General features: G+C 42.0%; 1 protein-coding gene across 1 annotated transcript in view; it reads right to left on the bottom strand.

Moving 5' to 3' along the window:
• LOC117828419 (protein sel-1 homolog 3) overlaps positions 1-24,741 on the bottom strand; it is a 36,993-nt gene extending 12,252 nt beyond the window's left edge. The window contains exons 1-15 of the mRNA XM_034705556.1: positions 24,688-24,741; positions 23,321-23,855; positions 23,103-23,229; positions 16,537-16,658; positions 16,238-16,353; positions 15,920-15,969; positions 15,634-15,757; positions 15,392-15,530; positions 11,195-11,329; positions 10,906-11,111; positions 9,026-9,205; positions 5,658-5,780; positions 5,421-5,561; positions 5,243-5,305; positions 4,983-5,159 (exon numbers count right to left, since the gene is read on the bottom strand). Coding sequence (XP_034561447.1) covers positions 4,983-5,159; positions 5,243-5,305; positions 5,421-5,561; positions 5,658-5,780; positions 9,026-9,205; positions 10,906-11,111; positions 11,195-11,329; positions 15,392-15,530; positions 15,634-15,757; positions 15,920-15,969; positions 16,238-16,353; positions 16,537-16,658; positions 23,103-23,229; positions 23,321-23,855; positions 24,688-24,741 — 2,292 coding nt within the window. The remainder of the gene's footprint in view (positions 1-4,982; positions 5,160-5,242; positions 5,306-5,420; positions 5,562-5,657; positions 5,781-9,025; positions 9,206-10,905; positions 11,112-11,194; positions 11,330-15,391; positions 15,531-15,633; positions 15,758-15,919; positions 15,970-16,237; positions 16,354-16,536; positions 16,659-23,102; positions 23,230-23,320; positions 23,856-24,687) is intronic.
• Positions 24,742-25,995: the final 1,254 nt, after the last annotated feature.

Raw genomic sequence — 25,995 nt, 5'->3', positions numbered from 1 at the left:
AATAATAATAATAAAGTTTATTTATAAAGCACTTATCAAAAGAGACGTTACAAAGTGCTTTACATCATAAAAACCCACAATGAAGAGAACAAAGCATGGGGGGGTATATGGGTTGGCAAGACAATTTAAGAGGAACAGCTAAAAAAAGAGTAAAAGAGGAACTACTAAAAGCAATAAAAATCAGTAAAACAAATAAAACGATGAGTGAATAAAAAAAGTAGATTAAAAATAAATGTAACATCATGGATGAAACAACATTACAAGAAGGCCTTTTGATAAAAAAATATGTTTTCAGCTGTGATTTAAAAGAAGATGCTGATGCAGCTTGCCTGAGATCCTAAGGCAGGTCGTTCCACAGTCCTGGAGCCTGAACAGCAAACGCTCAGTCACCCTTAGATTTTAACGTTGTGACAGGAACTTTAAGGAGGTTCCTGCCTGAGGATCTGAGGCTGCGCCCGGACTGGTAGGGCGACAGCAAATCACATAAATGTATTCAGGGGCCAGGCAGTGGCTTATCTTATCACTTTAAAAGTGATAAGATAGAAGTATACATAGTGTGTATATATCTGTAATAGTTGCCATATATTATTTTTATTTCATTATATTTTACCCTTGTCATTGCTATTATTATTGTTATTATATTTTTTAACTATGTTAGCACATTGTTGTATTTCCCCTCTCCCGTGTTGTAAGCTGCTGTAACAAAAGAATTTCCCCCAACGGGGGACAAATAAAGTAAAGTATAATTATAGTAAGTAAAACCTTAAAATCTATTCTAAAAGCAGCCAGTGTAGGGCCATTAAAACAGGAGTAATGTGCTTTCTCTTCTTTGTTTTAGTTCAAATTTGTACCAACTGTAATCTATTGATCGGTTTTTGAGTTAAACCTTTTAAAAGCCTGTTACAATAATCTAGTCCAGAAGAAATAAAAACATGACTAATGGTTTGGGTGTAATTAAAAGTGAGCATGGATCTTAACCGGGCAATATTTCTAAGGTGATAAAAGCAAGACTGGATGGTGTTATTAATATTAGAGATACACCAAAAATTCGGCCACCAAATTTTCCAGGAAATGGCCCAAAAGTGCATTTTTGGTTTTCGGCCGAAACCCTTTTCTCACCGAATCAACCCGGCCAAAACAGAATGTTGTGATGTCGCAAGCAAAAACCACGTCTGGATTGTTTTGTGCAAAAGCGAGTCCTGCAGCACAGATCACGAGTTCCCCGTGACATTCACTTAACACCAGTGGGTCCTCATAGAGAACATTCCCTGTCTTCTTGCCCACTTTGAGCAGCTAACTAAAGAGATCAGCTCCTCTGATGCATCTGTAGCAGACGTTCTTCCTTTCACTGCAGCACTAAAGCGTCTTCTAAGCAAAGAGGTTGAGACGGACCACGCAGGGAAAACAATGAAAAGTACACTCTTAGAGTCTGTCAGCACACGTTTCACTGAGATCTATCCGGATCCTCTGCACTTCATCACGACTGCACTTGATCCACGTTATAAAGATCATTACTTGGATGTGGGAATAAAGCAGCGCGCACAAGAAATGATCCAGGCCAGGATGGAGGAGGAGAACCCGCTTGGAGACGGAGAAGCGCACAGCGCAGGAGAAGGAGAACAGAGCGGCCTAGGGGCAGGGGGCGTGTCCAGAGCCTTTTGACTGGGGTGGCCCAACTGAGGCTCTCACATAGGCAGGGGTGGCCAGTGCCAAGATTTACCCTCTCTGTCTTCACAACTTACTTTCATTAAGTATTAAACAGTTGTCATATTCCTTTTGACTTAAAAAAAAAACATGACAAAGTGGCGTACATCTTCTAAACTTGATTCTTTAAGGACTTACAAAAGATGTTTTTTCAAAGTCACATTTGAGGATAAAGAGCCTAGAAAATGTCTGTGCAACACAAATGGAAAATGCATGGCTTAATCTGAAATCCAAGGAGTGAAATGTTACAACTGTCCCCGGTCTCCCTACTAATAATTGGCATAATAATTTATTTCAGTGTGTCGGTTTTCATTTTTCGGCCTTGGTTTCCTCATTTTCAGTTTCGGCCAAGAATTTTCATTTTGGTGCATCCCTAATTAACATGTCTTTCAAAAGATAAGCTGCTGTCAAAGGTCACTCTGAGGTTTCTAACATTAGTTTTTAAATTGTGTGACAGGGAACCCAGGGAGGACTGGAGGGGAGGGTGCGTGTGCATGTTTTCTGGACCAATAATGAGTATTTCTGTTTTTTCAGGAAGTTTGATGACATCCATAATTTTATATCTATCAGACAGTCATTGAGGAGTGAGAGGTTTGTGGCGGTGTTCGGTGTCACAGGGAGATATAGTTGTGTGTCATCAGCATAAAAGTGGAATGAAATATTGTGTCTTCTTATGATTTGGCCAAGGGGTAGCATATAGAGGGAGAATAAAATTGGTCCTAATATTGACCCCTGAGGGACTCCACAACTTATCTCTGAATAAGGGGAAGCATGATCAGACATGGACACAAAAAACTTTCTGTCAGATATGACACTTGTGCAAAGACCAACATGCCTGTGGGCCACCATGAGGTTCAGTAAACCCCCGAACCTTCCCAAACTACACTCATGCACCACTGTCCTGCACTCAAACCTTCAGGCCCACCACCTCTGCAGCATCCACCTGCAGGGGTTCAGGTATGAGCTCATATATCCTCAAATTTCTGCATGTTAAAATAAATCTGCATGAGTACAGCAGTGGAAGCCTGGATGCCACAAACTATGTTCTGTTGCAGCAACAGTCTCACTAAAATGTACTTCATGTCAGCTGTGCACCGTGTTATTGACTCTGCTACCTTACAGTTAGCTTTCTTGCTTGTGGCTAGCTCAGAGCATTTCATGAGCTGACAGGAAATATCTCCCTTTGCCAGTTTAAAGCGATGATCCTTTCTGTTAATGAAACCAATTTGTATTGCAATAGATGGGAATTACTTTTTTTTTATATATATTAGCTGCACCCTCAGGGTTGCATGACAAATACAGTTCAGGCTTGTAAAATGTATGCAACAAACTAACAGGGGTTTCTTTCTCTTTGGAAAGTGATTACTGTACAAACTGGATGTTTAAGTAGGTCATGGTCTGCAGCCAGACTAGAGGCTGACATTTTTTTGGGAAGCCCACGGGTCATGGGATTCCTGCGGGATTCCCATGCCACCAGGTAACTTGGGATCTCTCCTGCTCTCCAGTTTAGCTCTGAAGTTTCTCCACTTTTTCCTTCGATGCATTGAATCGTCTTTTCAACCCCTTCAGGATTTCACAGTTTTTTTGTGTGATTGTTGCGGCCCCAAAAGCCTGATTTTGGGACAGCTTTTTAAAAAAATTTGCAGTGAAAGTTGCACTTTTTTTTTTTTGCCTCTTTCCCCCCCAATAACATCTCAGGGGCAAGTAAGTACGCTAAATTACAGTTACTTTTAGAAAAACATTCTTGATGTGGTCACTGTGACTTTATTTTGATTCTCTTGATTCACAGAAAAATGCTATGAAAGGGGTGTATTGCACATTTATGACAGTCCTTGAATGCACCTTGCAGCGACAGAGGCACTGGACAGACAGTCAGTTCACGGCACTCTGAAATGCATCTGCATCTTTCAACAAGGAGTTGATCCAAACTTACTAAATGTGTCTGGTGTATCACCAAACTGGATTAAATCAAGCTCTAGACGCAGTGCTTTTTACGGTGAGAACGGCAAAAACGTCATCAAATATTAAACAGACGTCCCCCGGTTGTGTCTTGGCATGGAGGTGGGGAGAACTGGTTCACACAGCACACCTGCTGCAGGTAGTGACCAAGTGAACACTGCGCCTGTCACAGGAATGCATCACTTTTATCTTTAAAGATTAGACGCACAGCGGGGGAAACATGGACGGTCCGCCACTATAGTTTTCATCTTGTCAACAAAATCAAAACATATTTTCGTCAGAGTTTTTATTATCACTGATGCACTTTAGCTCGTCATAGTCTCGTTTTCCTCATGAAAAAGTGAATCGTTGACAAACATTTATCGTCATAATTTCGTTGACGAAATTAACACTGCTTGCTTGGTGCAGTGTTTTTTTTGTTTAAGCAATTTAAAACATAAAAGTAATGTCATTGTTTAAAGAAAAAAATACGGGGTTGCTGGTGGCCTAGCGGTCTAAGCACCCCATGTACAGAGGCTGCAGTCCTCGTCGCAGGGGTCGCCGGTTCGATTCCCGGCCAGCCGACCATTTCCTGCATGTCTTCCCCCACTCTCTACTCCCCACATTTCCTGTCTCTCTTCAGCTGTACTATCTAATAAAGGCAAAAAGGCCAAAAATATATTAAAAAATGCTCAACAAATTAGTAAAATGAAACTTTATATGTTATGTTTGGGTTTATCCAACTAAGGTAGGCATGGTTTGACCCGTCTACTGTTTTCTTGTTGTTGTTTTTTACTGTAACTGACCTCCAAAAGAGCTAGAAACAGGGACTTAGCAGCTGGTCCTCTGTAGAAAAACTATAGGGACCACCGGCCATGTATTATTTATGTTTTGTGCCCTTTAGTGAAGGTTTTTTATTTGGATTAAGGCAATAAATGCCTCCATATATTGCCAAAGATGTCATTGTTGCCATATCTTTTGAAATAAAACTTCAGAACACAAAGTCATCTAAAATGAATTGGGTGAAGATCAAATCGAATTCAATATATTACCTAAAGACTAAAAGAAGAAAAAAAGATGGGAGCGGGACGGGAGTGGGAGTCATTTTACCGGGAGTGTGACGGGACAGGAATCTTTACTCTGGCCCAGGATTGGGATGGGACAAGATTTTTTTCTGTGGGAGTGGGACAGGAGTGAGAATCCACTCCCATGTCACCCTCTAAGCCAGACTGTCCTGCACTCTACAGTGTCTATTATTCTTGGTCATAGAAACCTTGTCAGGTTTTGTTCCTCACATTGATCAATGACAAGACTTATTTCAACATAACATGGACTCAAACCTCGTTCTTCCAGGGCCTGTCTGGGTGATTCCCGTTCTGGTAATAAATCCCCAGGTTGAACATGCCATCTTCGTTTCCTTTGAGCGCCGCCTCTTCAAAGTATTTCACTGCTCTTTTCTCGTCTTTCAGGATATTCCAGTAGTACCAGCCCAGACCGTTCAGGGCCCTGATCGAGCCCTAGAGCAAGACAACAGACACAGCTTTAGTGAGAGCTCATCATGTGAACACGCAGGTTTATCTCCAGGATGAAACACAGGTACCATCGCTGCAGCTTTCTGCATCATCTTAAAACCCCGGGAGTTGTTCTTCTCCGCGCCCTCACCCTGCAGGAGTAAACATCAATCAATGAATCAATAGCCGTCAAAACAGACACACACGCACACACAACACATCCAGTGTTCATTTGATCATGAAACGCTCTTTACAATCTGAGACAACCTTCATCAGGATGATGGAGTAGTCATACATGGCTGCAGGATCCTTCATCTGCATTGCACTCCTCTCAAACCATTTCACCGCGCTCTCTGTGTCTTTGGAGACGCCGTTCTCTCCTCTGTACAGCATCACCGCCAGGTTTCTCTGAAGATAACACAGAGTTCATTAGCCTCTCCTGACCACTGACTAAGTGCTTCAACAATAAAGGAGAAGAAAAGGTAGGATTTAAGTCGAACTCACCTGAGAGTCCGCGTCTCCGCTCTCTGCTCTGAATTTCTCATATTGAAAGCCGTCGTTTTTCTTGTGGTTGAGTCGGTTCAAATCCTCTGGGTTGCTCAGGTAGACGTAATGAATAACGTTTTGCTTTGACAAAAAGAAAAAAAGCAACAAACTTTTAATACTAGGATGGATAAAATACAACAAAACAACTATAGTGTTGATACCAAAGCTGCTTTCAAAAAGTGGTGTTGGTGCTAAAGCGTTAGAGGGAAAGGAGACCGAACAAGCAGTGGTAAGTCACAGCGTCACCGTATTCATCTGTTTACTTTACCAGGAGGTTCATCAATGCCTCAATATCCACCTAGAAATGCAAGTTTCCCAAGGTGAATACTTGCAGTATAAAGCCCACTTAAGTATGCCTTAAAATATGACGGCAAGACACATTTATTAACCCTTGATCAATTTTCAGTATTTAAACATCGGTCGTCCTTCTCTCTTTTGTATGAAACACTTTAAATCCCATGGGGTGATCATTTCTATCCTGTGTACACAAATCAATATAACCTGTACAAATACAGCAGAGGTCAGTATTCAAGTTTGTTTATTTGAACCATAGACTGTATAAAATATGGGCGTAGTATCCGTGACGTCACCCATCTGTTTCTGAAGCGCTGTTTTGAGGCCAGTCAGCGGTGGTTGTGACGTAAAGAGGCGGGCTTTGAGCCTCCTAGCCAACAGCTACAGTGTTCCCGCCTGTCAATCAAGTCAGCTGGGCCTCTCATTGGAAGACTTGTAATCTCAATATCTTTGAAATTACACTTTTTCTGCTGTAAATATCGTCTTTTATCAATTGGTGTGTATGTGGTTTCCAGTACTTCTGGAGCCAGCCTCAAGAGGATCCTCGATGAACTGCAGTTTTTAGCACATCCGCATTGGCCTCATATTTTTAGACCGGAGGTCTCCGCTTGATGTGAACCATAGACTCTATAAAATATGGACATAGTATCCGTGACGTCACCCATCTGTTTCTGAAGCGCTGTTTTGAGGCCAGTCAGCGGTGGCAGTCATATTGCTGCTGTTGAGCGATTGTGGCGTAAAGAGGCGGGCTTTGAGCCTCCTAGCCAACAGCTATGTGTTCCCGCCTGTCAATCAAGTCAGCTGTGCCTCTGATTGGAAGACTCGTAATCTCAATATCTTTGAAATTACATTTTTGAATTGGTGTGTATGTTGTTTCCGGTACTTCCGGAGCCAGCCTCAAGAGGATCCTCGATGAACTGCAGTTTTAAGCACTTCTGCATTGGCCTCATATTTTTAGACTGGAGGTTTCTGCTTGATTTGAACTATAGACTGTATAAAATTTGATTTGAACATGTGAGTTCAGTGTACAGTGAAGTTTAATGAACGTTGCACTCCGAGTGGTATTTCGTCAAACATGAGCACCCTCTGCTGGGTGGAGTTGAAAGGTGCACCCCATGTTGTGTTGGTATGTAATAATGTTTGCTAAAATGTGTTGATCTGATTGATATGATTGGGGGCGGCAGTAGCTCAGTCCATAGGGACTTGGCTTGGGAACCCAAGGGTCACCGGCTCGAGTCCCAGTATGGACGAAGTTTGACGAAATGGACTGGTGGCTGGAGAGGTGCTGGTTCACTTGCCTGGGCACTGCCGAGGTGCACTTGAGCAAGACACTGAACCTCCAACTGCTAGGGGTGCGCTGGTTGATGGCAGCATCCTCACTCTGACATCTCATGTAGCATGTCCAAAAAATAGCACAAGTGAAAAAATTTAATTTCCCCTGAGGATGAAAAAAGTACCTTTCTATCTGTTTGTCTTCACGAAAACATTATTTATCCATGTGGGAATTTAATATCAAACATTTAGTGATCATAGGAGCTGCTTTTATGCATTTTCTGTTCCTTGATATTCCATATTTATTTTACCCTAAGGTTCTTCTCCATCCTTTACTTGGTGCAATATGTAATACCCCTAAAGAAGCGGGTGAAATATTCATGCAGCTGCATTATAGGCTTGTCAATGACATCTGAAGGGATGATATTACCGGTGTGACAGTGTTGTCTGCTGTTTTCTGCATGTCTTCCTATATTCTTTGTTTATTGTTAAATTGAGCTCGCCGTGTGTTTTCTGTAACAGTCTGATGGATGTATAGATTGAGATTGCAGCCATATGTGGTCCAAGATGAATTCCCCTCAGGGGACAATAAAGTTCATCCTCATCCTTATTTGCTATATAGTTGCTGCAGCTCACCATATTGAGCTTCATCAGATAGATCATAGCTAAAGCATCACGAGACATACACACATATATGTCAAAGATAGCTGAGCTGGGCATATTGTCTCTGCATGATACACTGATACATATTAAATAAATCAAATCATTCTGTATCTTTTGATGGGCTTCTCTTTCTATCAGAACAAACGGCATATTGGGCCAGAGAGAGAATACACAACCACATCCCAAAAGACTTCCTCTCTCGTGTGCACCAAATAACAACTTGTTCACCACAAAGTGTGATTCTGATTTTTAGTCCTCAAATCCATCTTCCTTCATCAGAACTGTGTGGGTGTGTTTTATTGATGGATACGGCCTCATGTGAGTCATCAGATGGTGTCTCAAATATTGTTCAACTGATCTCCACCCACTGTGAAACCACTCTGATGAGCTCGGTGAAAACAGCTGGATTTAAATAAATAACACTGTTCTAATTCTGGCAGAACATTTTGCGGCTCTTCTTATCACGTACGATAAGACGCTGAGAAATAGGTTTTCAAGGTTTTTAATTAAGATTGTATCCAGACGGATTATTGTACAGACATTTACTCGGAACCTTTCCAGGTTGGTCTGAATGCAGCAGCTTCACTTTTCACTTATGAACTTTCTACCGTTGTTTTCTGTGTTCACTGGCTGCCTATTGAAGCTGCAGCAGACGTCTGAGACTTTCTCCACTCGATGCAGATTATTTAAATGCTCAGAGAATAAACAGGAAATCAGTCTGAAGTAGAGTTTTCTCAAAGCAGACTCCTTTATCTCTTCTTTTCATGAAGCTAGCCGACTCTGTCACATTCAAATGAGGATTTAAGACCCACCTGTTCCCCTCTGCTCGACCAGCAAACACTATTCATCAGGTTTCAGAGACAGGCCCTCTTCTGCAACTGCTGTCATGAGCTTTGTGCAGCCTTTATGAGCGTCTACTGTGTTTGAATGATGTATGGGTTTACTCATTTATTTAGTGAAGCTTAATATTTATCTACTGCAGCTTTTAATTTACAAAAGCAAGCACCACCCCATTTGTGCACACACTTTAAACTCCCTAAAACCTGTTCTGAATCATAAATATGAATGTTTCTGCAGCTTGAACGCGTGTTTCCCACCTTGCTTTCGAATAACTTGCTGATGTCCTCGCTGCTCTGCCACCCCATGTTGGAATAGTAGCTGTAAGCCAATTCCAGGTCCTTTGTGAATCCATCAATCCCCTGAGAGTGCTTGTACCCAGCATGCATCAAAGCAAAGCGGTTATCACCTGATGCACCAATCAGACTGTAAACATGACCCTGAAACACAAAGAAATCAATATTAGCTATCATGAGTACCAGAGTGGAGTTAGTAACATGTGTGAGGAAACTTTGACTGCTCAAGGCTTTCTCTTCTAAGTCTCTGGAGACAAAGTTGAGATTCTCACTTCAGCCTCATTCAAGTTTCAAATTGTTCTTATTTGTTTCTCCTAAAATTCACTAGGAGAAATAGTTGAGACCATGACATGAGTCTTATTTGAGACTTAAATGAGAGATCTCATTAATGGCTGATTTTCTTCTCTTTTTTTTAAAACATATTTTTGGCCTTTTTGCCTTTATTTGGCAGGACAGCTGAAGAGAGACAGGAAATATGGGGAGTAGTGAGCGGGGGAAGACATGCAGGAAATGGTCCACCGGCCAGGAATCGAACCGGTGACCCCTGCGACAAGGACTGTAGCCTCTGTATGTGGGGCGCTTAGACCGCTAGGCCACCAGCGCCAAAATTATCCACCTCTTTAATTTTAATAATCAGGCTAAATCTGGTCAGCCCTTTTGCGGCCCATATGTTAAATAAATGGTCTGTCATACCTGGGATGAAATCTCTATCTTTTGCAATTTCTCTCAAATCCACTAAATCTTTGTGAAGTTGTTTTGTTCCAAACAGACTTGTAAAGGAAGGACCATATTGTGAAGTCAAAGAAGAGATCATTTGACATCTAAATAGCTGATCTTGCAAGTGGTTCAAATGTTTTAATGAGAATTGTAAGTTTGTGGACAATTACATTGAAATCTTAATTTCTGCAGGGCACTATAAATGTTCATGAAAAGATGAGCTCAGGCTCTTTCTTTGCTCCATCTGAGCTCAACTTGAGACACAAAAACTGAGTCTGACAGAAACAAATGGATGAGGTTAGATAGAGACAGTTGAGAGAGCTCCCTGATTTCTCCACCTGAGCTCAAAAGGAGTCACAACACTTGAGAAATACCTGAGAATCATTTCAGATTCTGACCAGATCTCCTTTTGAACTGAAAGGGAGACTAAGCTGAGACTTTTTTCTGGAGTCAAGAATGAGAAACAGGAGACATTAGCTATAGTCTCATTTTGCTTTCAAACAGATCTCATTGTTGTCTAGGAGACATAAATGAAACACTTTTGACATCTCCTCTCTAAATTTATTTTCCTGCTGCAATTAAGGTAGTCTCAAGGATACACTTTCACCAGGCAGGATCCTGCTTTCGTACCTTGTGACATAATTAAAGCCCACAACATGGTCTTTACTTCTAAATTAACCAGTGAACTGTTGTGCCAGAAGAATTTCATGACACACTTTAAGAGATTTAAGCACCAAAAGGTTTTACAAAAGATGATGGGTTGTGCTCAAAAAGTAAAAAGTCAACATCAAGTGTGCTTAAAAATGAGTCGCCTTCTTTTTGCTGACCGTTCATCCTGCTCAAGAACAAGTCCAGGAACAGGACCACGCCTCCAAAACCCAATCCAAACACCTGCAGCTCATTATCTCTTTCACCTGTACAAAACCTGGCTAACCCATTCTCTCCCGTTCATCTCAGTTCTCGCTACCCTCCCCCCTATCCCTTCTACTTCTCTTTCCTTCTCTTCGTAATACAGGAACTACAGTGGCTTACTAAACCAAAGGCATGTCGAGACGTGTCCCCACCCTGAGTCGCGACCCTCTGTAGCTGATTATTCGGATACCTTGACCCCTACTCATCAACTCTACCTGTTCCTGATCGACTGAGTGTCCCAGACCGGAGAGGTGGATCGTGGCCAACAGGAGAGAAGCTCTGTGATTCCCAAAGCAGGAGGCTTCTCTTAGCAGAGATGTTGAATTAAAGCTGATTGAGTTATTTGTCTGATTCTTCATGAACACTTCTTTAACTGAACGCTCAAACAAAGCTCTCCCGAGTTTCTTCATGCTCAAGGACCCTGAAGAGAAAAAAGAAACTGTCACAGAGAAGAGTTTGAAACTGTGAGATGATGTGTATGAGTGATACGTATGTGGTCCCCACCTTCTCTTATTTCATTCTCTGAACTTTGCAGGAAATTAAAAAGGTTGCTGTATTTCAGTTGTTTCTCCCGAGTCCATGTTTGATTGCAGATTTTCTTCTGAGTTTGACGCCACGGCCTGATGAAGGGAGTTTTACCTTAAACAAGAACAAAGTCAACATTACTTTTTTCATCCATACATAATTGTTCAGTTCTTGTATTGACACCAGAAGCAATAACAAGAGGTGGACAAAGCCTAAACAACATAAGAAGTCTTGGACGTGCAATCTGTCTAACTGCCAGCAGGGGGCGACTCCACTGGTGACGAAGTTGTAAGACGTCTGTTAGAAATCAAGCTCACGACTTGTTGTGAACATTTTCCTGATTAATTCATTTCCCCAGGACACTTGTTGCAAGTCTTCCACAACATGAAGTCCTTTTTCTAAGTTATGATCACATTTAGAGCTACATTCAGGAGAAAGCATGCTATGCTTCAGGGCATGACTACTTCAAGCTGCTACTAGGGATAGACTTTTGAAGCCTTCTGATACCAATACTTTTTAATGTGGGAATTAAATGTGAAAATGTAGACCCTTGAAAGCAATCACATAATACAAAAAGGATATTAAAGGTGACATATCATGCAAAATGGTCTTTTTAATGGTTCTCTACCTGAAATATGTGTCCCTGGCATGTCTACAAACCCACTGAAAATGAAAAAAATCCATTCTGCCCCTGTTCTGATTTCTCCACCTTTCTGTAAATGTGTGCTGAAACGAGCCGTTTCAGTTTTCAGTGTTTTTTTTTACATCACAACGTGTTCCCGTCTGTAACAGAAGTCAGAGCTCGGAGCTTATTCAGCCCATAGACTGTATAAAATACAACTCAACCCCTCCTCTGTTTTTCCTTACCTGCACACGTGTGCTAACAAGGAGCTTAGGAGGGAGGCATGCTAGTTGTAGGCTGTCTTAATAAACACAAAGGTCAGTTTTACTCCCCACGTCTGCAGATTTGAAGATCTAGTGGATGATTTTTATTTATCATGGAAAAGTGCTAGCACTAGTTAGCATAGCCACATAGCTACATGTTTGTCACTGTGTACCAAGACACACGTCGACATACTGACAAATAAAACAAGAAGAAACACTAAATCTGTGACCAATCGTTCAGAAAGGTCCTGCTGCAGGCGCCTCTCCGTCAGGATCAGATTCTGGATCAGATTCAGAGGGTTGAAGTAACGCGGGTCTGTGAGCAGCCGTGTCTATGCAGCCAACATGTAAACATTAGATCAACGTGCTGGAGAGCCGAGGCCACACCCACTTCCTGAGGGGGCGTGGTCAGAGAGCTCATTCTCATTTAAAGTCACAGACACAGAAAACAGCCTGTTCTGAGCAGGGCTGAAAAAGAGGGGTTTACAGGCAGACCAAAATCTGATTTCAAAGTGTTTTTTTGAGCAATAAACTTTAAAGACATGTTTTGGGGACCTCTTAGACCAATATATGTTGATGAAAAAGAGCAGAATATGTCACCTTTAATAACTGATTTGAGAAAGTAGTAGGAATCTTTGTTCAGATTAGTTCTTAAAAAATCCTGATGTGTTAGAATGTTGCATAGAGACCCAGTATGCACGTTTGTGGATTTATTTGAAAATGTATTCTCTGGGTTTTGGCCTCAAGTCCATGTTATGTCACGCAAAGCTGAAGATTTCAAAACGTCTGTTTCGTGTGTATTCGTGTTGACAACGAAAGTTTCAGGAATTGCTGACGTCATTATCTCAACATGTGACGGGCGATCGGTTTGTTCACATCTGCTTGGTAATAATTTGCATGTTTGGAGGGAAACCTAGCTTCACGTCACTGTTATATCGCAGAGCAGGGGCGAAAATATATACCATGCTGAAGAAAACTCAACACTAATGCACACAATGTTCTTTTTTGGTGTTGACCTGACTGATTGCACATTATCACCACCTCGTGGCCTGGCATGCTTACACAAGTGTTTTAAACCATTTCTGTGTTTTCATTGAGACGGACGAATATTCAAAAACACCTCATGTGTGGTCAGACTTTTTATTTCTAAGGGAAATTAAAATAAGAAATGCATCCCTCTGAAAAATCTGCAAGATACAGCGCCTCAGTTGCACTCCATGGGGATCCAGCGCTTTCACCACCCGGCCTGCCTGACTGTATTTCAGATTCATCATCTTGTGTTTCTAAAGCCGCCTTGTTGGCTCAACTGATCCTAGAGAAACACTGAAACTTCAGATCAGAACGTGCTTTAAGTCTGGAAAACTGCAAAGCTCTAATGTGCCTGTGCAAAATCGACAAAACAGTAAACAGCTGGGTATGTTTGCTTCCCTGAGTGGTCTAAATGAGCGCTTCCATCAGGAGTTTGAGGTACCAGTATCTCATTAAATCAGAGAAACTGAGGAGACAGTTTTTCTCACATGAATTCAAAATGTAGAAATGCTTTTTTGATGAAAATAAATGAATAAATCATAAAATAAAAACTGAAATATATCAAGTATCTTTCTCAAATGAGTTCAATGGTTGGGGAGCAATTTTTTAGGTTGCTCTTTCACCCTTGCACCGTGAAGTCTTATTGATGACAGTCTAAGGGTGGGAGACGAGTCTTGGGAGACAGGACATAAAATTAAAAGCATGCTGTAAAAGCTACAGTGTGATTGTTTCAGTTTAATGGAGGACGAAGCAACAGAGACCTGCACTGTATGGACAGTTTTTGCATTTGCATCAGTGCTATGTGTGAACGTACGACGGCGTATTAGGGCCACTATGAGAAAAAAAAACAGAAGTACATTTTTGTGAAAAAAACTTTAAAATTTTGAGGTTTTTTTGATGATTTGATGAGGCTGTCAAGTAGGTCCATGATGCAGTGAAATGGGCAAAGGGCTGCTGGAGTTTGATTTCTCACAGATTTACATCTTTAAAAACTTGAAAATTTTGAGTTTGATTTCTCATAGATTTGCTACTTTATAAACTCGAAATTTTGAAGTTTTTTTCTCGAATTTTTTTTTTTTTTTTTCTTTTCATAGTGGCCCTTAGACGCCGTTGTATGAACGGACGGATGTGCAGACACTTTCTTTGTTCTGGTTTCGTAAATGCTTCTTTTCCTTTGACCTCAGATCTTATTATCCTGTTACATGCAAGTTTGCACCGGTTGCATGCTGACCAGTTTGCTCATGGTGACTTTTTCCTTAAAAGTGACATATTATTCTCTTTTTCATCAAAATATATTGGTCTAAGAGGTCCCCAAAACATGTCTTTAAAGTTTATTGCTCAAAAAAACACTTTGAAATCAGATTTTGGTCTGCCTGTAAACTCCTCTTTTTCAGCCCTGCTCAGAACAGGCTGATTTCTGTGTCTGTGCCTTTAAATGAGAATGAGCTCTCTGACCACGCCCCCTCAGGAAGTGGATGTGGCCTCGGCAGTCCAGCACGTTGATCTAATGTTTACATGTTGGCTGCATAGACACGGCTGCTCACAGATCCGCATTATTTCCACCCTCTGAATCTGATCCAGAATCTGATCCTGACGGAGAGGCGCCTGCAGCAGGACCTTTCTGAACGATTGGTCACAGATTTAGTGTTTCTTGTTGTTTTATTTGTCAGTATGTCGACGTGTGTCTTGGTACAAAGCTACGAAAATGTAGCTATGTGGCTATGCTAACTAGCGCTAGCACTTTTCCATGAAAAATAAAAATCATCCACTAGATCTTCAAATCTGCAGACGTGGGGAGTAAAACCGACCTTTGTGTTTATTAAGACAGCCTACAACTAGCATGCCTCCCTCCTAAGCTCCTTGTTAGCACACACGTGTGCAGGGAATGAAAAACGGAGGAGGAGTTGAGTTGTATTTTATACAGTCTATGGGCTGAACAAGATCCGAGCTCTGACTCTGTTACAGACCGGATGGCGTTGTGACGTAACAAAAACACTGAAAACTGAAACGGCTCGTTTCAGCACACATTTACAGAAAGGTGGAGAAATCAGAACAGGGGCAGAATGGACTTTTTTCATTTTCGGGGGGTTTGTAGACATGCCAGGGACACATATTTCAGGTAGAGAACCATTAAAAAGTCGATTTTGCATGATATGTCACCTTTAAAATCTACAAGGTTAAAAGAAACTCAACATTTCCTGAAGTTTCCAGGAGTTTCGTGCACGTGTGAATGCAGCTTCATGACTTTCCATAATATCTCACTTTTGTTAAACGATGACGAAGGTCGACTCTTAATCACTTCTTGAAGGAAAGCTTTAGTCAACACTTTCATTTCCTGACACTCCTGATGAGTCCTGTCCAGTTCCTCCAACGTTGACTTTGGTTGAAGTGGATTTTTCACCTGAGGTAAAGATTAAAACGTAGTTTAAAACACTGCATTTAATAGTCATACCAAACAAAGCAGAAATAAAAGTCAGATCTGGTTAGAAACAGACTCTTTTTACCTCTTCAGTCCCGAAGCGATAGTATCTGACAGGCCCGTAGTATCCGCGGAAGCCCTGCATGTACCTCCCTCCTCCGATCACAAAGTACCCATCAGTGTCATTAAAGTGGACTCCTCTCTTAAATCTGTGAAATGTTTGAAATCACTCTCATCATTACCGTCAGCTCCTGTTTTAGTGCAGTGACCGCACTAATGGGAGCTTTTTGAGGGCAGCATTTGTGTTTTGCTTTTAAATATAAAAAAAAAAAGACTAAAGCATCTTTAAAAAAAAGCACAACGCGTCTTACTCATAGTGGATTCTGCGGCTTGTATCATCCCACGCTGCATCCAGCAGCACCTGAAAGTCAGACACAATAAAGCACGAGATCATGACACACTGAAAAATAAAAACCCTCTCAGCTGTGAACTTCTCCAAATTGCACAGAAACACAGCAATCACCCAGAGTTCCCCAGCTGGAAACCATCTTACAGCTGTTCAAACATTGCCAAGCAAGGACTCCAAGCCAATCAGAGGAGAAGAGGACGACCGCAGGAAGAAGCCCAGAGCGCTTTTTTTTAATGTCTGCTCCTTATCCCACCCTCCAGAAGCACATGAAGTTTTATACCTGTGAGTCCTGAATGTAACAGTCTAATCTAATCCACTTCCTCAGAGGCAACGTTATGATGGCACGGAAAGCGTCATCTTCTCCGGTTGTCACTCGGGCCTGAATCATAACGTCCCCTACACGGGAGAAATGACAGTCATATATTCCACCGCAGGAGATCCAGAGCTCTTTATTAATACATACTGCAGTCTGTTCCACGGCCTCGCAAAACACACATCATCACTCACAATCATCTCATGATACCTCAATCTAATCCCCTCAGCTGATTTTATGTGTATCCACAAGCTGCTGTGACCCACCTGTGTCTGTGAGCAGCATCAAAATGGAGTCGAATAAATTCTTCCCATCCAGGTGATGGATGATGCTGCAGAGCCTCATGTCACACCATTCCAGCAGGTAGATCCACACAGATAAGGTGACTCTGAAAGCAAGCGCAGAGACATGATTTGACAAATCATTTCTCCGTCCAACGAAGCGTGTGGTTATATCTTAAACGCAGCGCTATCCGCTGAAATGACTGACCTCTCTGTCTTTCACTGACCGTAAATAAAAAGCTCATATGCTCTGCTGAAGAGGCTTCATGACGCTCGTGGAGTCGTTTGTAGTAAAAGTGAAGTAAAGTGCAGTTTGTTAGAGCAGCTGAAAGGAAACAATCACTGACCTGTGGCCCATCAATCTGCTGATATCAACGCAAACCGCCTGCGTTATATACTGTAGCTGCCCCCTTCCAGCTGAGAGACAGCCAATTTTAGGAACAGAGAGGAGAAGATGAGATTCATCACATATGCTGATCTCATACGGTTTGGTAAATCTCTTTAACGGGCCTTATAATAAATCTTCAACACTGGGAAAAAATCTGGTCCAAAAAAACCAAAGGGAGGAAGTGAAGGAGTAAAATGGGAAAACTCTTCTAAAGACAGAAATATGATTTTTTTTTTTACAAATCAAAATATTTAGTGTGAAAAAACTCTGTGATGTCTTTAGTCTCCCCACTCAAAACAAGTCCGTCTGTCTGACACAAAAACAAGAATTTAGAAATATTTCCTCAGTCTGAAGGAAATGTGCTGAAATTTGTGATCCAGTGTTTGCACAGCTGTCTTGAAAAACGACCACAAACTTTTAAAATCAGCGGACAAACATGTTCATTTAGAAATCCTGATGAAATGAACATGATCTCAGGAGCAACGGCCCATCATGCTTTGCGTGACTTCCTGTCTTACGGTGGTTCTTTATGCTCTCCAATATGCAAATTGTAAACATTGTTTTATGCGTTACACTGTACGTCACTCTGTCGGTACATTTACATGATATTTAAAAAATATGTTTCTTGCATTAGTTTGACTAAAGCTGGACTTTTAATATAAATGTAAGCATGTTAGTTCGTCTGAAATCGCACTTAGTTGGACTTCTGGATGTTGGACAGTTTTCTCTTGCATTTATTCACATCAGTTGGACCCCAACTAGCCTAAGCGTTCTGCACATGCTCCGCAGTTTGCACGTCAGACTTTGACCCAGAAGCCCAACGGCATTTATTGCAAAGAGGAGAGAAAGCGGCAGCCTCTGGTCTTAAAGGGATATTTCAGTTTTTTTGAAGTGTATGAGTCGTATGAGTTACAGTACACTATTGCTTCTTCTAGCCACAATGAGTGCCGATGAGAAAATTCCCAGAGGACCGGAAGGTAAGCTAGGATATTTTCTCTGCGGACGGGGCCTCCTATTTCATGTAATTTCGCTGAAGTTGAGAAAATATGGTCCAGGGACTCATCACGGTGCAAATGCATGCACCAGTAGAAAAAAATTGGAGCTATTCAGTTTGCCGTCAGAAACCCCCTTTGTTTTGTTTTGGCACTATTTTCAGACGCACCTCGCAGACCGGTGTTCTTCCGCTGCATGAGCACGGATACACGCCGATCAGCTGTTTGGATCAACAAGCACGTAGCATTTTTAGCAGACACTTTTAGGAACAAAAACTACAAACTGCAGAAATGAGTGATTCTGACAGCGACGATGACATGCCGTTTACTGTGGACACAAGAGGATACCTCTATGAACCAGAGTTTACAGAGGAAGAACTCCAGATGCAGACCCAACGTACCAACGAAGAAGAGAGGGGAGAAAGTTCTGTGCTAACGAGTGAGCAGGAGAGATCCCACGTTACCTGGTGGTGCCGGTGTGCAAACTGTGAACCCATGCCAACGAACCCAGAGAGCTTCTGCTGTCAGGAGAGGGACTTAGTGACAACAATACTCCAGGACCTTTCTGAATCAGAGGATACCAGCGGCTCACATACGGCTCCAGTCTGCATCACTCATCATCCAGAGTTCCCTGCCTTACAGGAGGTTTGCTTGTTTGAACAGCCGGGATAAAGACAGGTACGTCCCATCTTTTAAATTTGCATTAAAGTGAGTTTAATTCACTCTAAAGACCGATACCACTACTTGATCCTGCTACGTGCTTGTTGATCCAAACAGCTGATTGGTGTGTATACGTGCTCATGCAGCGGAAGAACACCGGCCTGCGAGGTGTGTCTGAAAATAGTGCCAAAACAAAACAAAGGGGGTTTCTGACGGCAAACTGAATAGCTCCAATTTTTTCTACTGGTGCATGCATTTGCACCGTGATGAGTTCTTGGACCATGTTTTCTTAACTTTGGTGAAATTACATGAAATAGGAGGCCCCGTCTGCAGAGAATTGTAGCCTAGCTTACCTGCCGGTCCTCGGGGAATGTTCTCATTAAAGGGGAAGAGCTCACCGGCACACATTGTGGCTAGCAGTAGCAATAGTGTACTGTAACTCATGCAACGCCACTTCAAAAAAACTGAAATATCCCTTTAAGATATGAAGCCAACGCAAAAGTGTTAAAACCTGCAGTATCTCGAGTGTTCACTTGGGGTTGGCTGCAGAAGCACAGGAATCCACATACACACCCATTCTAAAAAAGCAGATCTTTACAGCAGAAATAAACATGTTTACAGCCTGATGCCAAAAAACGGTTCTTGCTTGATTAGACAAGAACAGCAGTCTGATTAAATATCCAAATCGTAAAATAGGAAGTTGTATTTTATTAACACAGCTGGACATGACATGCACTTTCTGTTATTAGAGGGCAGAATAATTATCTGTTCCAAATACATGTCCCACATGTGAAAACACAATCGACAGAATGCATGCAGCCAACACCTGCAGTTCCTCAAGTGTCCACTAGAGGCTTTCTTTGGATTCCCCACTGGGACTTATGTCGAAATGCTAATTTTTAGAGCAACATCAAACATGTTTTACTTTCAGAGTTTCCCCCCGAGAGATGCTGTAGACGCCATATAACGTTACATCATCTTTCTATTTAATCTATCTTTAGGTCTTTTAATACATTACTTTGTTCTGCTTTGAAACAAACTTTGATTGTCTTAGTTTGGATCTGTTATCTCTTTCTAAGACAGAGCAGAATGACATCTGAGGCAACCAGTATCACCTCAGTCAGTGTATGAACAGGAGGAGCATACTGTAGGACCAGCTCTTTGATCACACACAGAGCATGTGTCAGGCCCTGCAGGTTATCAGATGTAAGGGACAGAGAGCGACAAGAGATCTTTTTACTCATTGATCCCGGATGGCGATCTTATATTATATCATATTTGTGCACACATAAAAGGTGTCATCTTTCAGTGGGGTTTCCAAAACCCAGCTTTGGTCTCCATACCTCATTTTTTTTTATTCCCAACAGCTGTGCAGGGACACATTTTTTAACATCATTCTGATTGTATTAGGGGTTACTAAAGGTTGTGCTTTGATCGGCTGGTTTGTCCATCAGCTGGGTGCATTTGTGCTGTTTAGTCTTTGGCATCGTTGCCTGTTTTTAGATCAGCCAGTAGTCAGTTGGAGTTAACATTTCCAACATGATGACCGCCCTCTTTGGGACTTCATAACGCCTCTTCAGAATATATTGAGACATGAACTGTTCTCACAGTGGATGACGTCACAGAGCAACGTCCATGTTTACTCAGTCTATGATGTCTATGTTTGGGGGATTGATGCAGAAGATGCCTGAAACAAGAAAATCTGACTTTGACAGAGTAGTTTATCAAACAGCTTTTCAAACCAGGTGAATTTCAATTTTAGATGAAACACTTCCTAGTAAGATGAAAAGATATCTCATCAGATAAAAAAACAAACATTAACTGACTAAATTAAATTATAATATGTTTCATCTTCATCTAAATACCTCCTTTTTGATGTGACAACATTTACAAACAGTTCAAAATGCTGCTGCGAGGCTCCTGACACGGTTATCTCTCTGCACTGATTCACTATGAATTTAAGAACTGGTTTTAAATTCTGCTGTTACAGATAAATGCAGGACTCCAAAGTAAATCATGAACATCCTGTAGTCCAACACCACAACACAGGATGTAAGGTCCTCCACCAGTAACTACCTTTGGAACAGACTTTCAATCAACTGGCAGCCTCCAGAGTTTAAAGGAGGAAGTCACAGAAAACAGCTGTTCATTGGTCACTTGAGGGGAATGAATGAAGTTGAATACAAACCAAGAGGCCTTCATTCTAAAATACTGACTGCATGAGCAAATAGATTCAGATAGATTCAGTGTAAAATTGCAAAGAATTTGTGCTTTTTATTATCGGCCTACATAAAATCATAAAAAGATTCAAGGTTCTGGAGAAACTCTGCAAAAAGCATAGACATTTGTTTCTGAAGCAGAGTTTTGAAACCTATTGACAGCGGTCCCCTTATTGGAAACGCTGACCCAACCTTATTTTCAAAGCAAGAAGGTGGAGTTGAAGCAGGCCTTTAGCCTCCTCGCTAACAGCTACAGTTCTCCCGCCTGTCAGTCAAGTCAACAACGCCCTTATTTGGGCAAAACTCGTAACTTTAATATCGTCAAAAATAACTAGCTATATAATAGAAAGTATGAGGGGTACAGTGTGTGAATAGAGAAATTAGCTATTCAGACCAAAACTGTTTTTTGAACCAGGCTGTAAACATGTTTATTTCTGCTGTAAAGATCGTCTCTTCTGAATGGGTGTGTATGTGGTTTCTAGTGCTTTCGCAGCCAGCCTCAAGTGGACAGTCATGGAACTGCAGTTTTTAGCACTTCCACATTGCCATTATATATTTTAAAGGTGACATATTATGGTCTTTTTTCATCAAAATATATTGGTCTAAGAGGTCCCCAAAACATGTCTTTAAAGTTTATGACAAAAAAAAAACCTTTGAAATCAGATTTTGGTCTGCCTGTAAACCCCTCTTTTTCAGCCCTGCTCAGAACAGGCTGTTTTCTGTGTCTGTGTCTTTAAATGAGAATGAGCTCTCTGACCACGCCCCCTCAGGAAGTGGATGTGCCCTCGGCTCTCCAGCACGTTGATCTAATGTTTACATGTTGGCTGCATAGACATGGCTGCTCACAGACCCGCGTTACTTCAACCCTTTGAATCTGATCCATAATCTGATCCTGACGGAGAGGCGCCTGTAACAGGACCTTTCTGAACGATTGGTCACAGATTTTGTGTTTCTTGTTGTTTTATTTGTCAGTATGTGTGTCTTGGTACACAGCTACGAACATGTAGCTATGTGGCTATGCTAACTAGCGCTAGCACTTTTCCATGAAAAATAAAAATCATCCACTAGATCTTCAAATCTGCAGACGTGGAGAGTAAAACTGACCTTTGTGTTTATAAAGACAGCCTACAACTAGCATGCCTCCCTCCTAAGCTCCTTGTTAGCACACATGTGTGCAGGGAATGAAAAACGGAGGAGGAGTTGAGGACTGAATAAGCTCCGAGCTCTGACTTCCGTTACAGACTGGATGGCGTTGTGACGTATGAAAAACACTGAAAACTGAAACGGCTCGTTTCAGCACACATTTACAGAAAGGTGGAGAAATCAGAACAGGGGCAGAATGGATTTTTTTTTCATTTTCGGGGGGTTTGTAGACATGCCAGGGAAACATATTTCAGGTAGAGAACCATTAGAAAGTTGATTTTCCATAATATGTCACCTTTAAGACTGGAGGTTGCCCCCCGGTGCAAAGGGGACAAACTTTCAGGCCCTCTGGCAGCACTGCATTAAAACAAAGACATGACTCTGTTGTGGAAATCACTGCATGGGCCCAAAATCTCTTCCAAAAACCACTGTCAGTGAACAGAGTTTGTCACTGCATCCACAAATGTAATTTGTGTTACCTTATATAGATCCAACCTGCATGATAACGGAAATACTAACTCAAACTAACTTCAGTCGACCTAAACACTGATATGGTAGCAGAGTCAAGACACGCCCACCTGTCCATGAAAGTGCTGTGCCCCTATTTATACAAATTCAGCCTTGATAAAACCAAACGGATGGTGAAAACCCTGAGCTGCTCTTTCCGGTTTTGCAGCCACCCTCTTGTGGACACTCAAGTGACTGCACTGGCTTCATTTTCAAGACCAGAGGTTGATGCTTAGTGTTCACTTACTTATTTTATATACAGTCAAAACTCCCAAAGTGTGAGGTTTGAAAGCAGCATTTTTCAGACAAGCACTCATGTAGGATGTGACATGTCCCATGTCTGTTCTCTTTTATAATTAATTCACAGATTTGTCTTTGTTGTGTTCTTTTGATTCAGTTTGATTTCTTTTCTTCCATCGAGTACATATTTATGACAGTGACTTTGCTTTCTCACATCAGAGGCAATATGTCGCGGCTGACAGGATTCACTGTACGGCTTTAATGTCCAATAACTCAGCTGCTCTCAAATATTTGACACGACATTTGTAAACCTGCTGCACTACCTTCTGTTTGCTTTAACTTGATGCAGAAGGAGGAGCAGCTAAAGTAAGCTGAATGAGAAGTGAGTGTGTGAAGTCTAACCTGGGCTTCGTCACAGCATGTCGCCGGGCTCTCTCCAGGGATCTGTCGATGAAAGGATTGAGCCTGCGGATGACTCCAAAGTGCTCATCGGTGCTCGCCAGGGGGAATGTTAGCATGTCGATTATGTCTGTGCAAACAAGGAAGCAGCCAGGGATTAAACATTTCTGTCAAATAGGATAAGGCTTTGATAAGAAGAGAGAAGTGATTAATGTTCTGACCTGACTCGTGTTGACACTGATGGATTCTGTCTCTGCTCGTCTGCCACGTCAGGTGAGCAGACCATGAAGGACACTCAGTGGGAGGCTTGGCTGGACGATCTGAGAGCGGCGTTGTCTGCAGCACTTTGTAAACCCTCAACATGGAGCCCTGGTATGTTCCAGGTTTACTGCTATTATTAAAATTGTCTAACCAAGCGCGAACAGTCACATTCTGTGCGTCCAACACTCGCCTGTTAAAAAAGTCCTGTTGATATAAAATGGACGGAGGCAGTTTGAGCAGCACCCGGCGGATCCAGTGGACTCTGGGTGCACTGCTGATCCATTTCTTCCTAAAAACGACTAAATCTGTCTTCCTTAATGTGGACACCACCACCTCCACTGTGAGCTGACATGGCCTGGAGCACTGATAGCGCACACGGACCACTGAGCCATCCACCACTCTGTCAGGAGCTGAGTGAAACTCTATGAAATTGTCAGGCAGGCTCTCAGCAGGCTGGGCTGAAGGGGTGGAAATGGTTTGTGACAAACAGTGTCCCTGGGTGAAGAGAGAGATAAGGAAGTAAATAAAGCCAAAGCAGAGAAAACAGGCTCGCTTTTTTTTTTACACAGAATTGGGAAGAAAACATGGATGTGCTGGGAGGGGATGTTTACATAGGGTGTTAGTTTACCTAAGCATGCACTAAATGATTATTTTTTTTACGCCTGAAGCTACATAAACACGCTGTAAACATAACATATCATCACCTTGCAACTTTCAGAAATCATCTCATGCACTGGTTTATGTGATTTCTGGTAGTTTCCCATCGATACGCTCAGAGAGGAAGCTGTTTGATGCTTTTTAAAGAAGGTGGAAGCCAACCAGAGGAATAACTGCCAAACTAAAGATATGCTAGAAGTCCTATTGCTCGTAAATACTTAAAAAACAAACACAAGAGAGTTTATCTTTTGTCCAAAACTGTCAGTCTACCACAGATGTACAGTATCTCACAAAAGCAAGTTCACCCCTCACATTTCTGCACATATTTAATTATATCTTTTCATGGGACAACTCTGAATAAATGACACTTTGATACAATGTAAAGTAGTCAGTGTACAGCTTGTATAACAGTGTAAATTTACTGTCCCCTCAAAATAACTCAACACACAGCCATTAATGTCTAAACCACCGGCAAAAAAAGTGAAAATGTTTAAAATTGGCCCAAAGTGTCAATTTTTTTTGTGTCGCCACCATTATTTTCCAGCACTGCCTTAACCCTCTTGGGCATGGAGTTCACCAGAGCTTCACAGGTTGCCACTGGAATCCTCTTCCACTCCTCAATGACGATATCATGGAGCTGGTGGATGTTAGAGACCTTCCGCTCCTCCACCTTCCGTTTGAGGATGCCCTTCAGATGCTCCATAGGGTTTAGGTCTGGAGACATGCTTGACCACTCCATCACCTTTACCCTCAGCTTCTTTAGCAAGGCAGTGGCCGTCTTGGAGGTGTGTTTGGGGTCGATATCATGTTGGAATACTGTCCTGTGGCCCAGTTTTTGAAGAGGAGGGGATCATGCTCTGCTTCAGTATGTCACAGTACATGTTGGCATTCATGGTTCCATCAATGAACTGTAGCTCCCCAGCGCCGGCAGCACTCATGCAGCCCCAGACCATGACACTCCCACCACCATGCTTGACTGTAGGCAAGACACACTTGTCTTTGTACTCCTCACCTGGTTGCCCCAACACACGCTTGAAACCATCTGAACTAAATAATTTAATCTTGGTCTCATCAGACCACAAGACATGGTTCCAGTAATCCATGTCCTTAGTCTGCTTGTCTTTAGCAAATTGTTTGCAGGCTTTCTTGTGCATCATGTTTAGAAGAAATGTGAGGGGTGTACTCACTTTTGTGAGACACTGTATCTGTATCAGGACACTATTTATATTTTATGACTTGTGTGGATAAAGAAGCAGAGAGCACCATGCCTCCATTATTTACAGTACTCCCAGCACTGTCTGCAGCTCGTGTAGCATCGCGTCTGTGCAGGCTGTAGATCCCTGCAGGGTAAGGGTGCAGATTTTGGTGCTGGATGTGTTCTGGAATCTGTTTGTAGCAGGAGGAGTGATCCAGCGTTTCAGCGGGCAGGAAAACAATTCGTGTGGAGGGAACGTAATCCACCATAATGTAATCTCAGAACCCATCATCAGCAGTCATCCCTGGACGATTCAGCTTTACTTAACGTCTATAAATAGATGTATGCATACAAGTGCACCTAATAATCCCCTCTCTGATGCTGTTTCTCATCACTAACTCTGTTCTTGCAAGTTGCTATTTGGACTGTAAAACATAGAGAACAAAAGGAAATCATGGTCCTCAGTGACAAACTGCTGGCTGCACCGGAAACCCTAAAAAGTAGCCAGTCACTCCTGAAGTCACTATCAGATGATCGCAGGTGCTTCCAAACTGAGAATAAAGTTCCATAGGATGTTGCATGATCTGTTATTTGTTCAAGAAAGCAGTTTTCGGTGGGAGTTTGCAGAACCAAAGGTAAATCAGAGCACAGCAGAGCACAACCCCCACCGTTCCTCAAGATGATAACATGTTGCTCCACACTTCATTTAGCTGGACAGCAGGAAATTGACCTATTTGCACTTGTGTTTCCTGTGCTGCTGTGATTTAACCTGCTGCTACTGAT

This window comes from Notolabrus celidotus, chromosome 2 (genome assembly GCF_009762535.1).
Source record: "Notolabrus celidotus isolate fNotCel1 chromosome 2, fNotCel1.pri, whole genome shotgun sequence".
Classification (NCBI taxonomy): Eukaryota; Metazoa; Chordata; class Actinopteri; order Labriformes; family Labridae; genus Notolabrus; species Notolabrus celidotus.
Note: the sequence above shows the minus strand (reverse complement) of the source record. Positions and strands in the feature narration are given on the sequence as shown.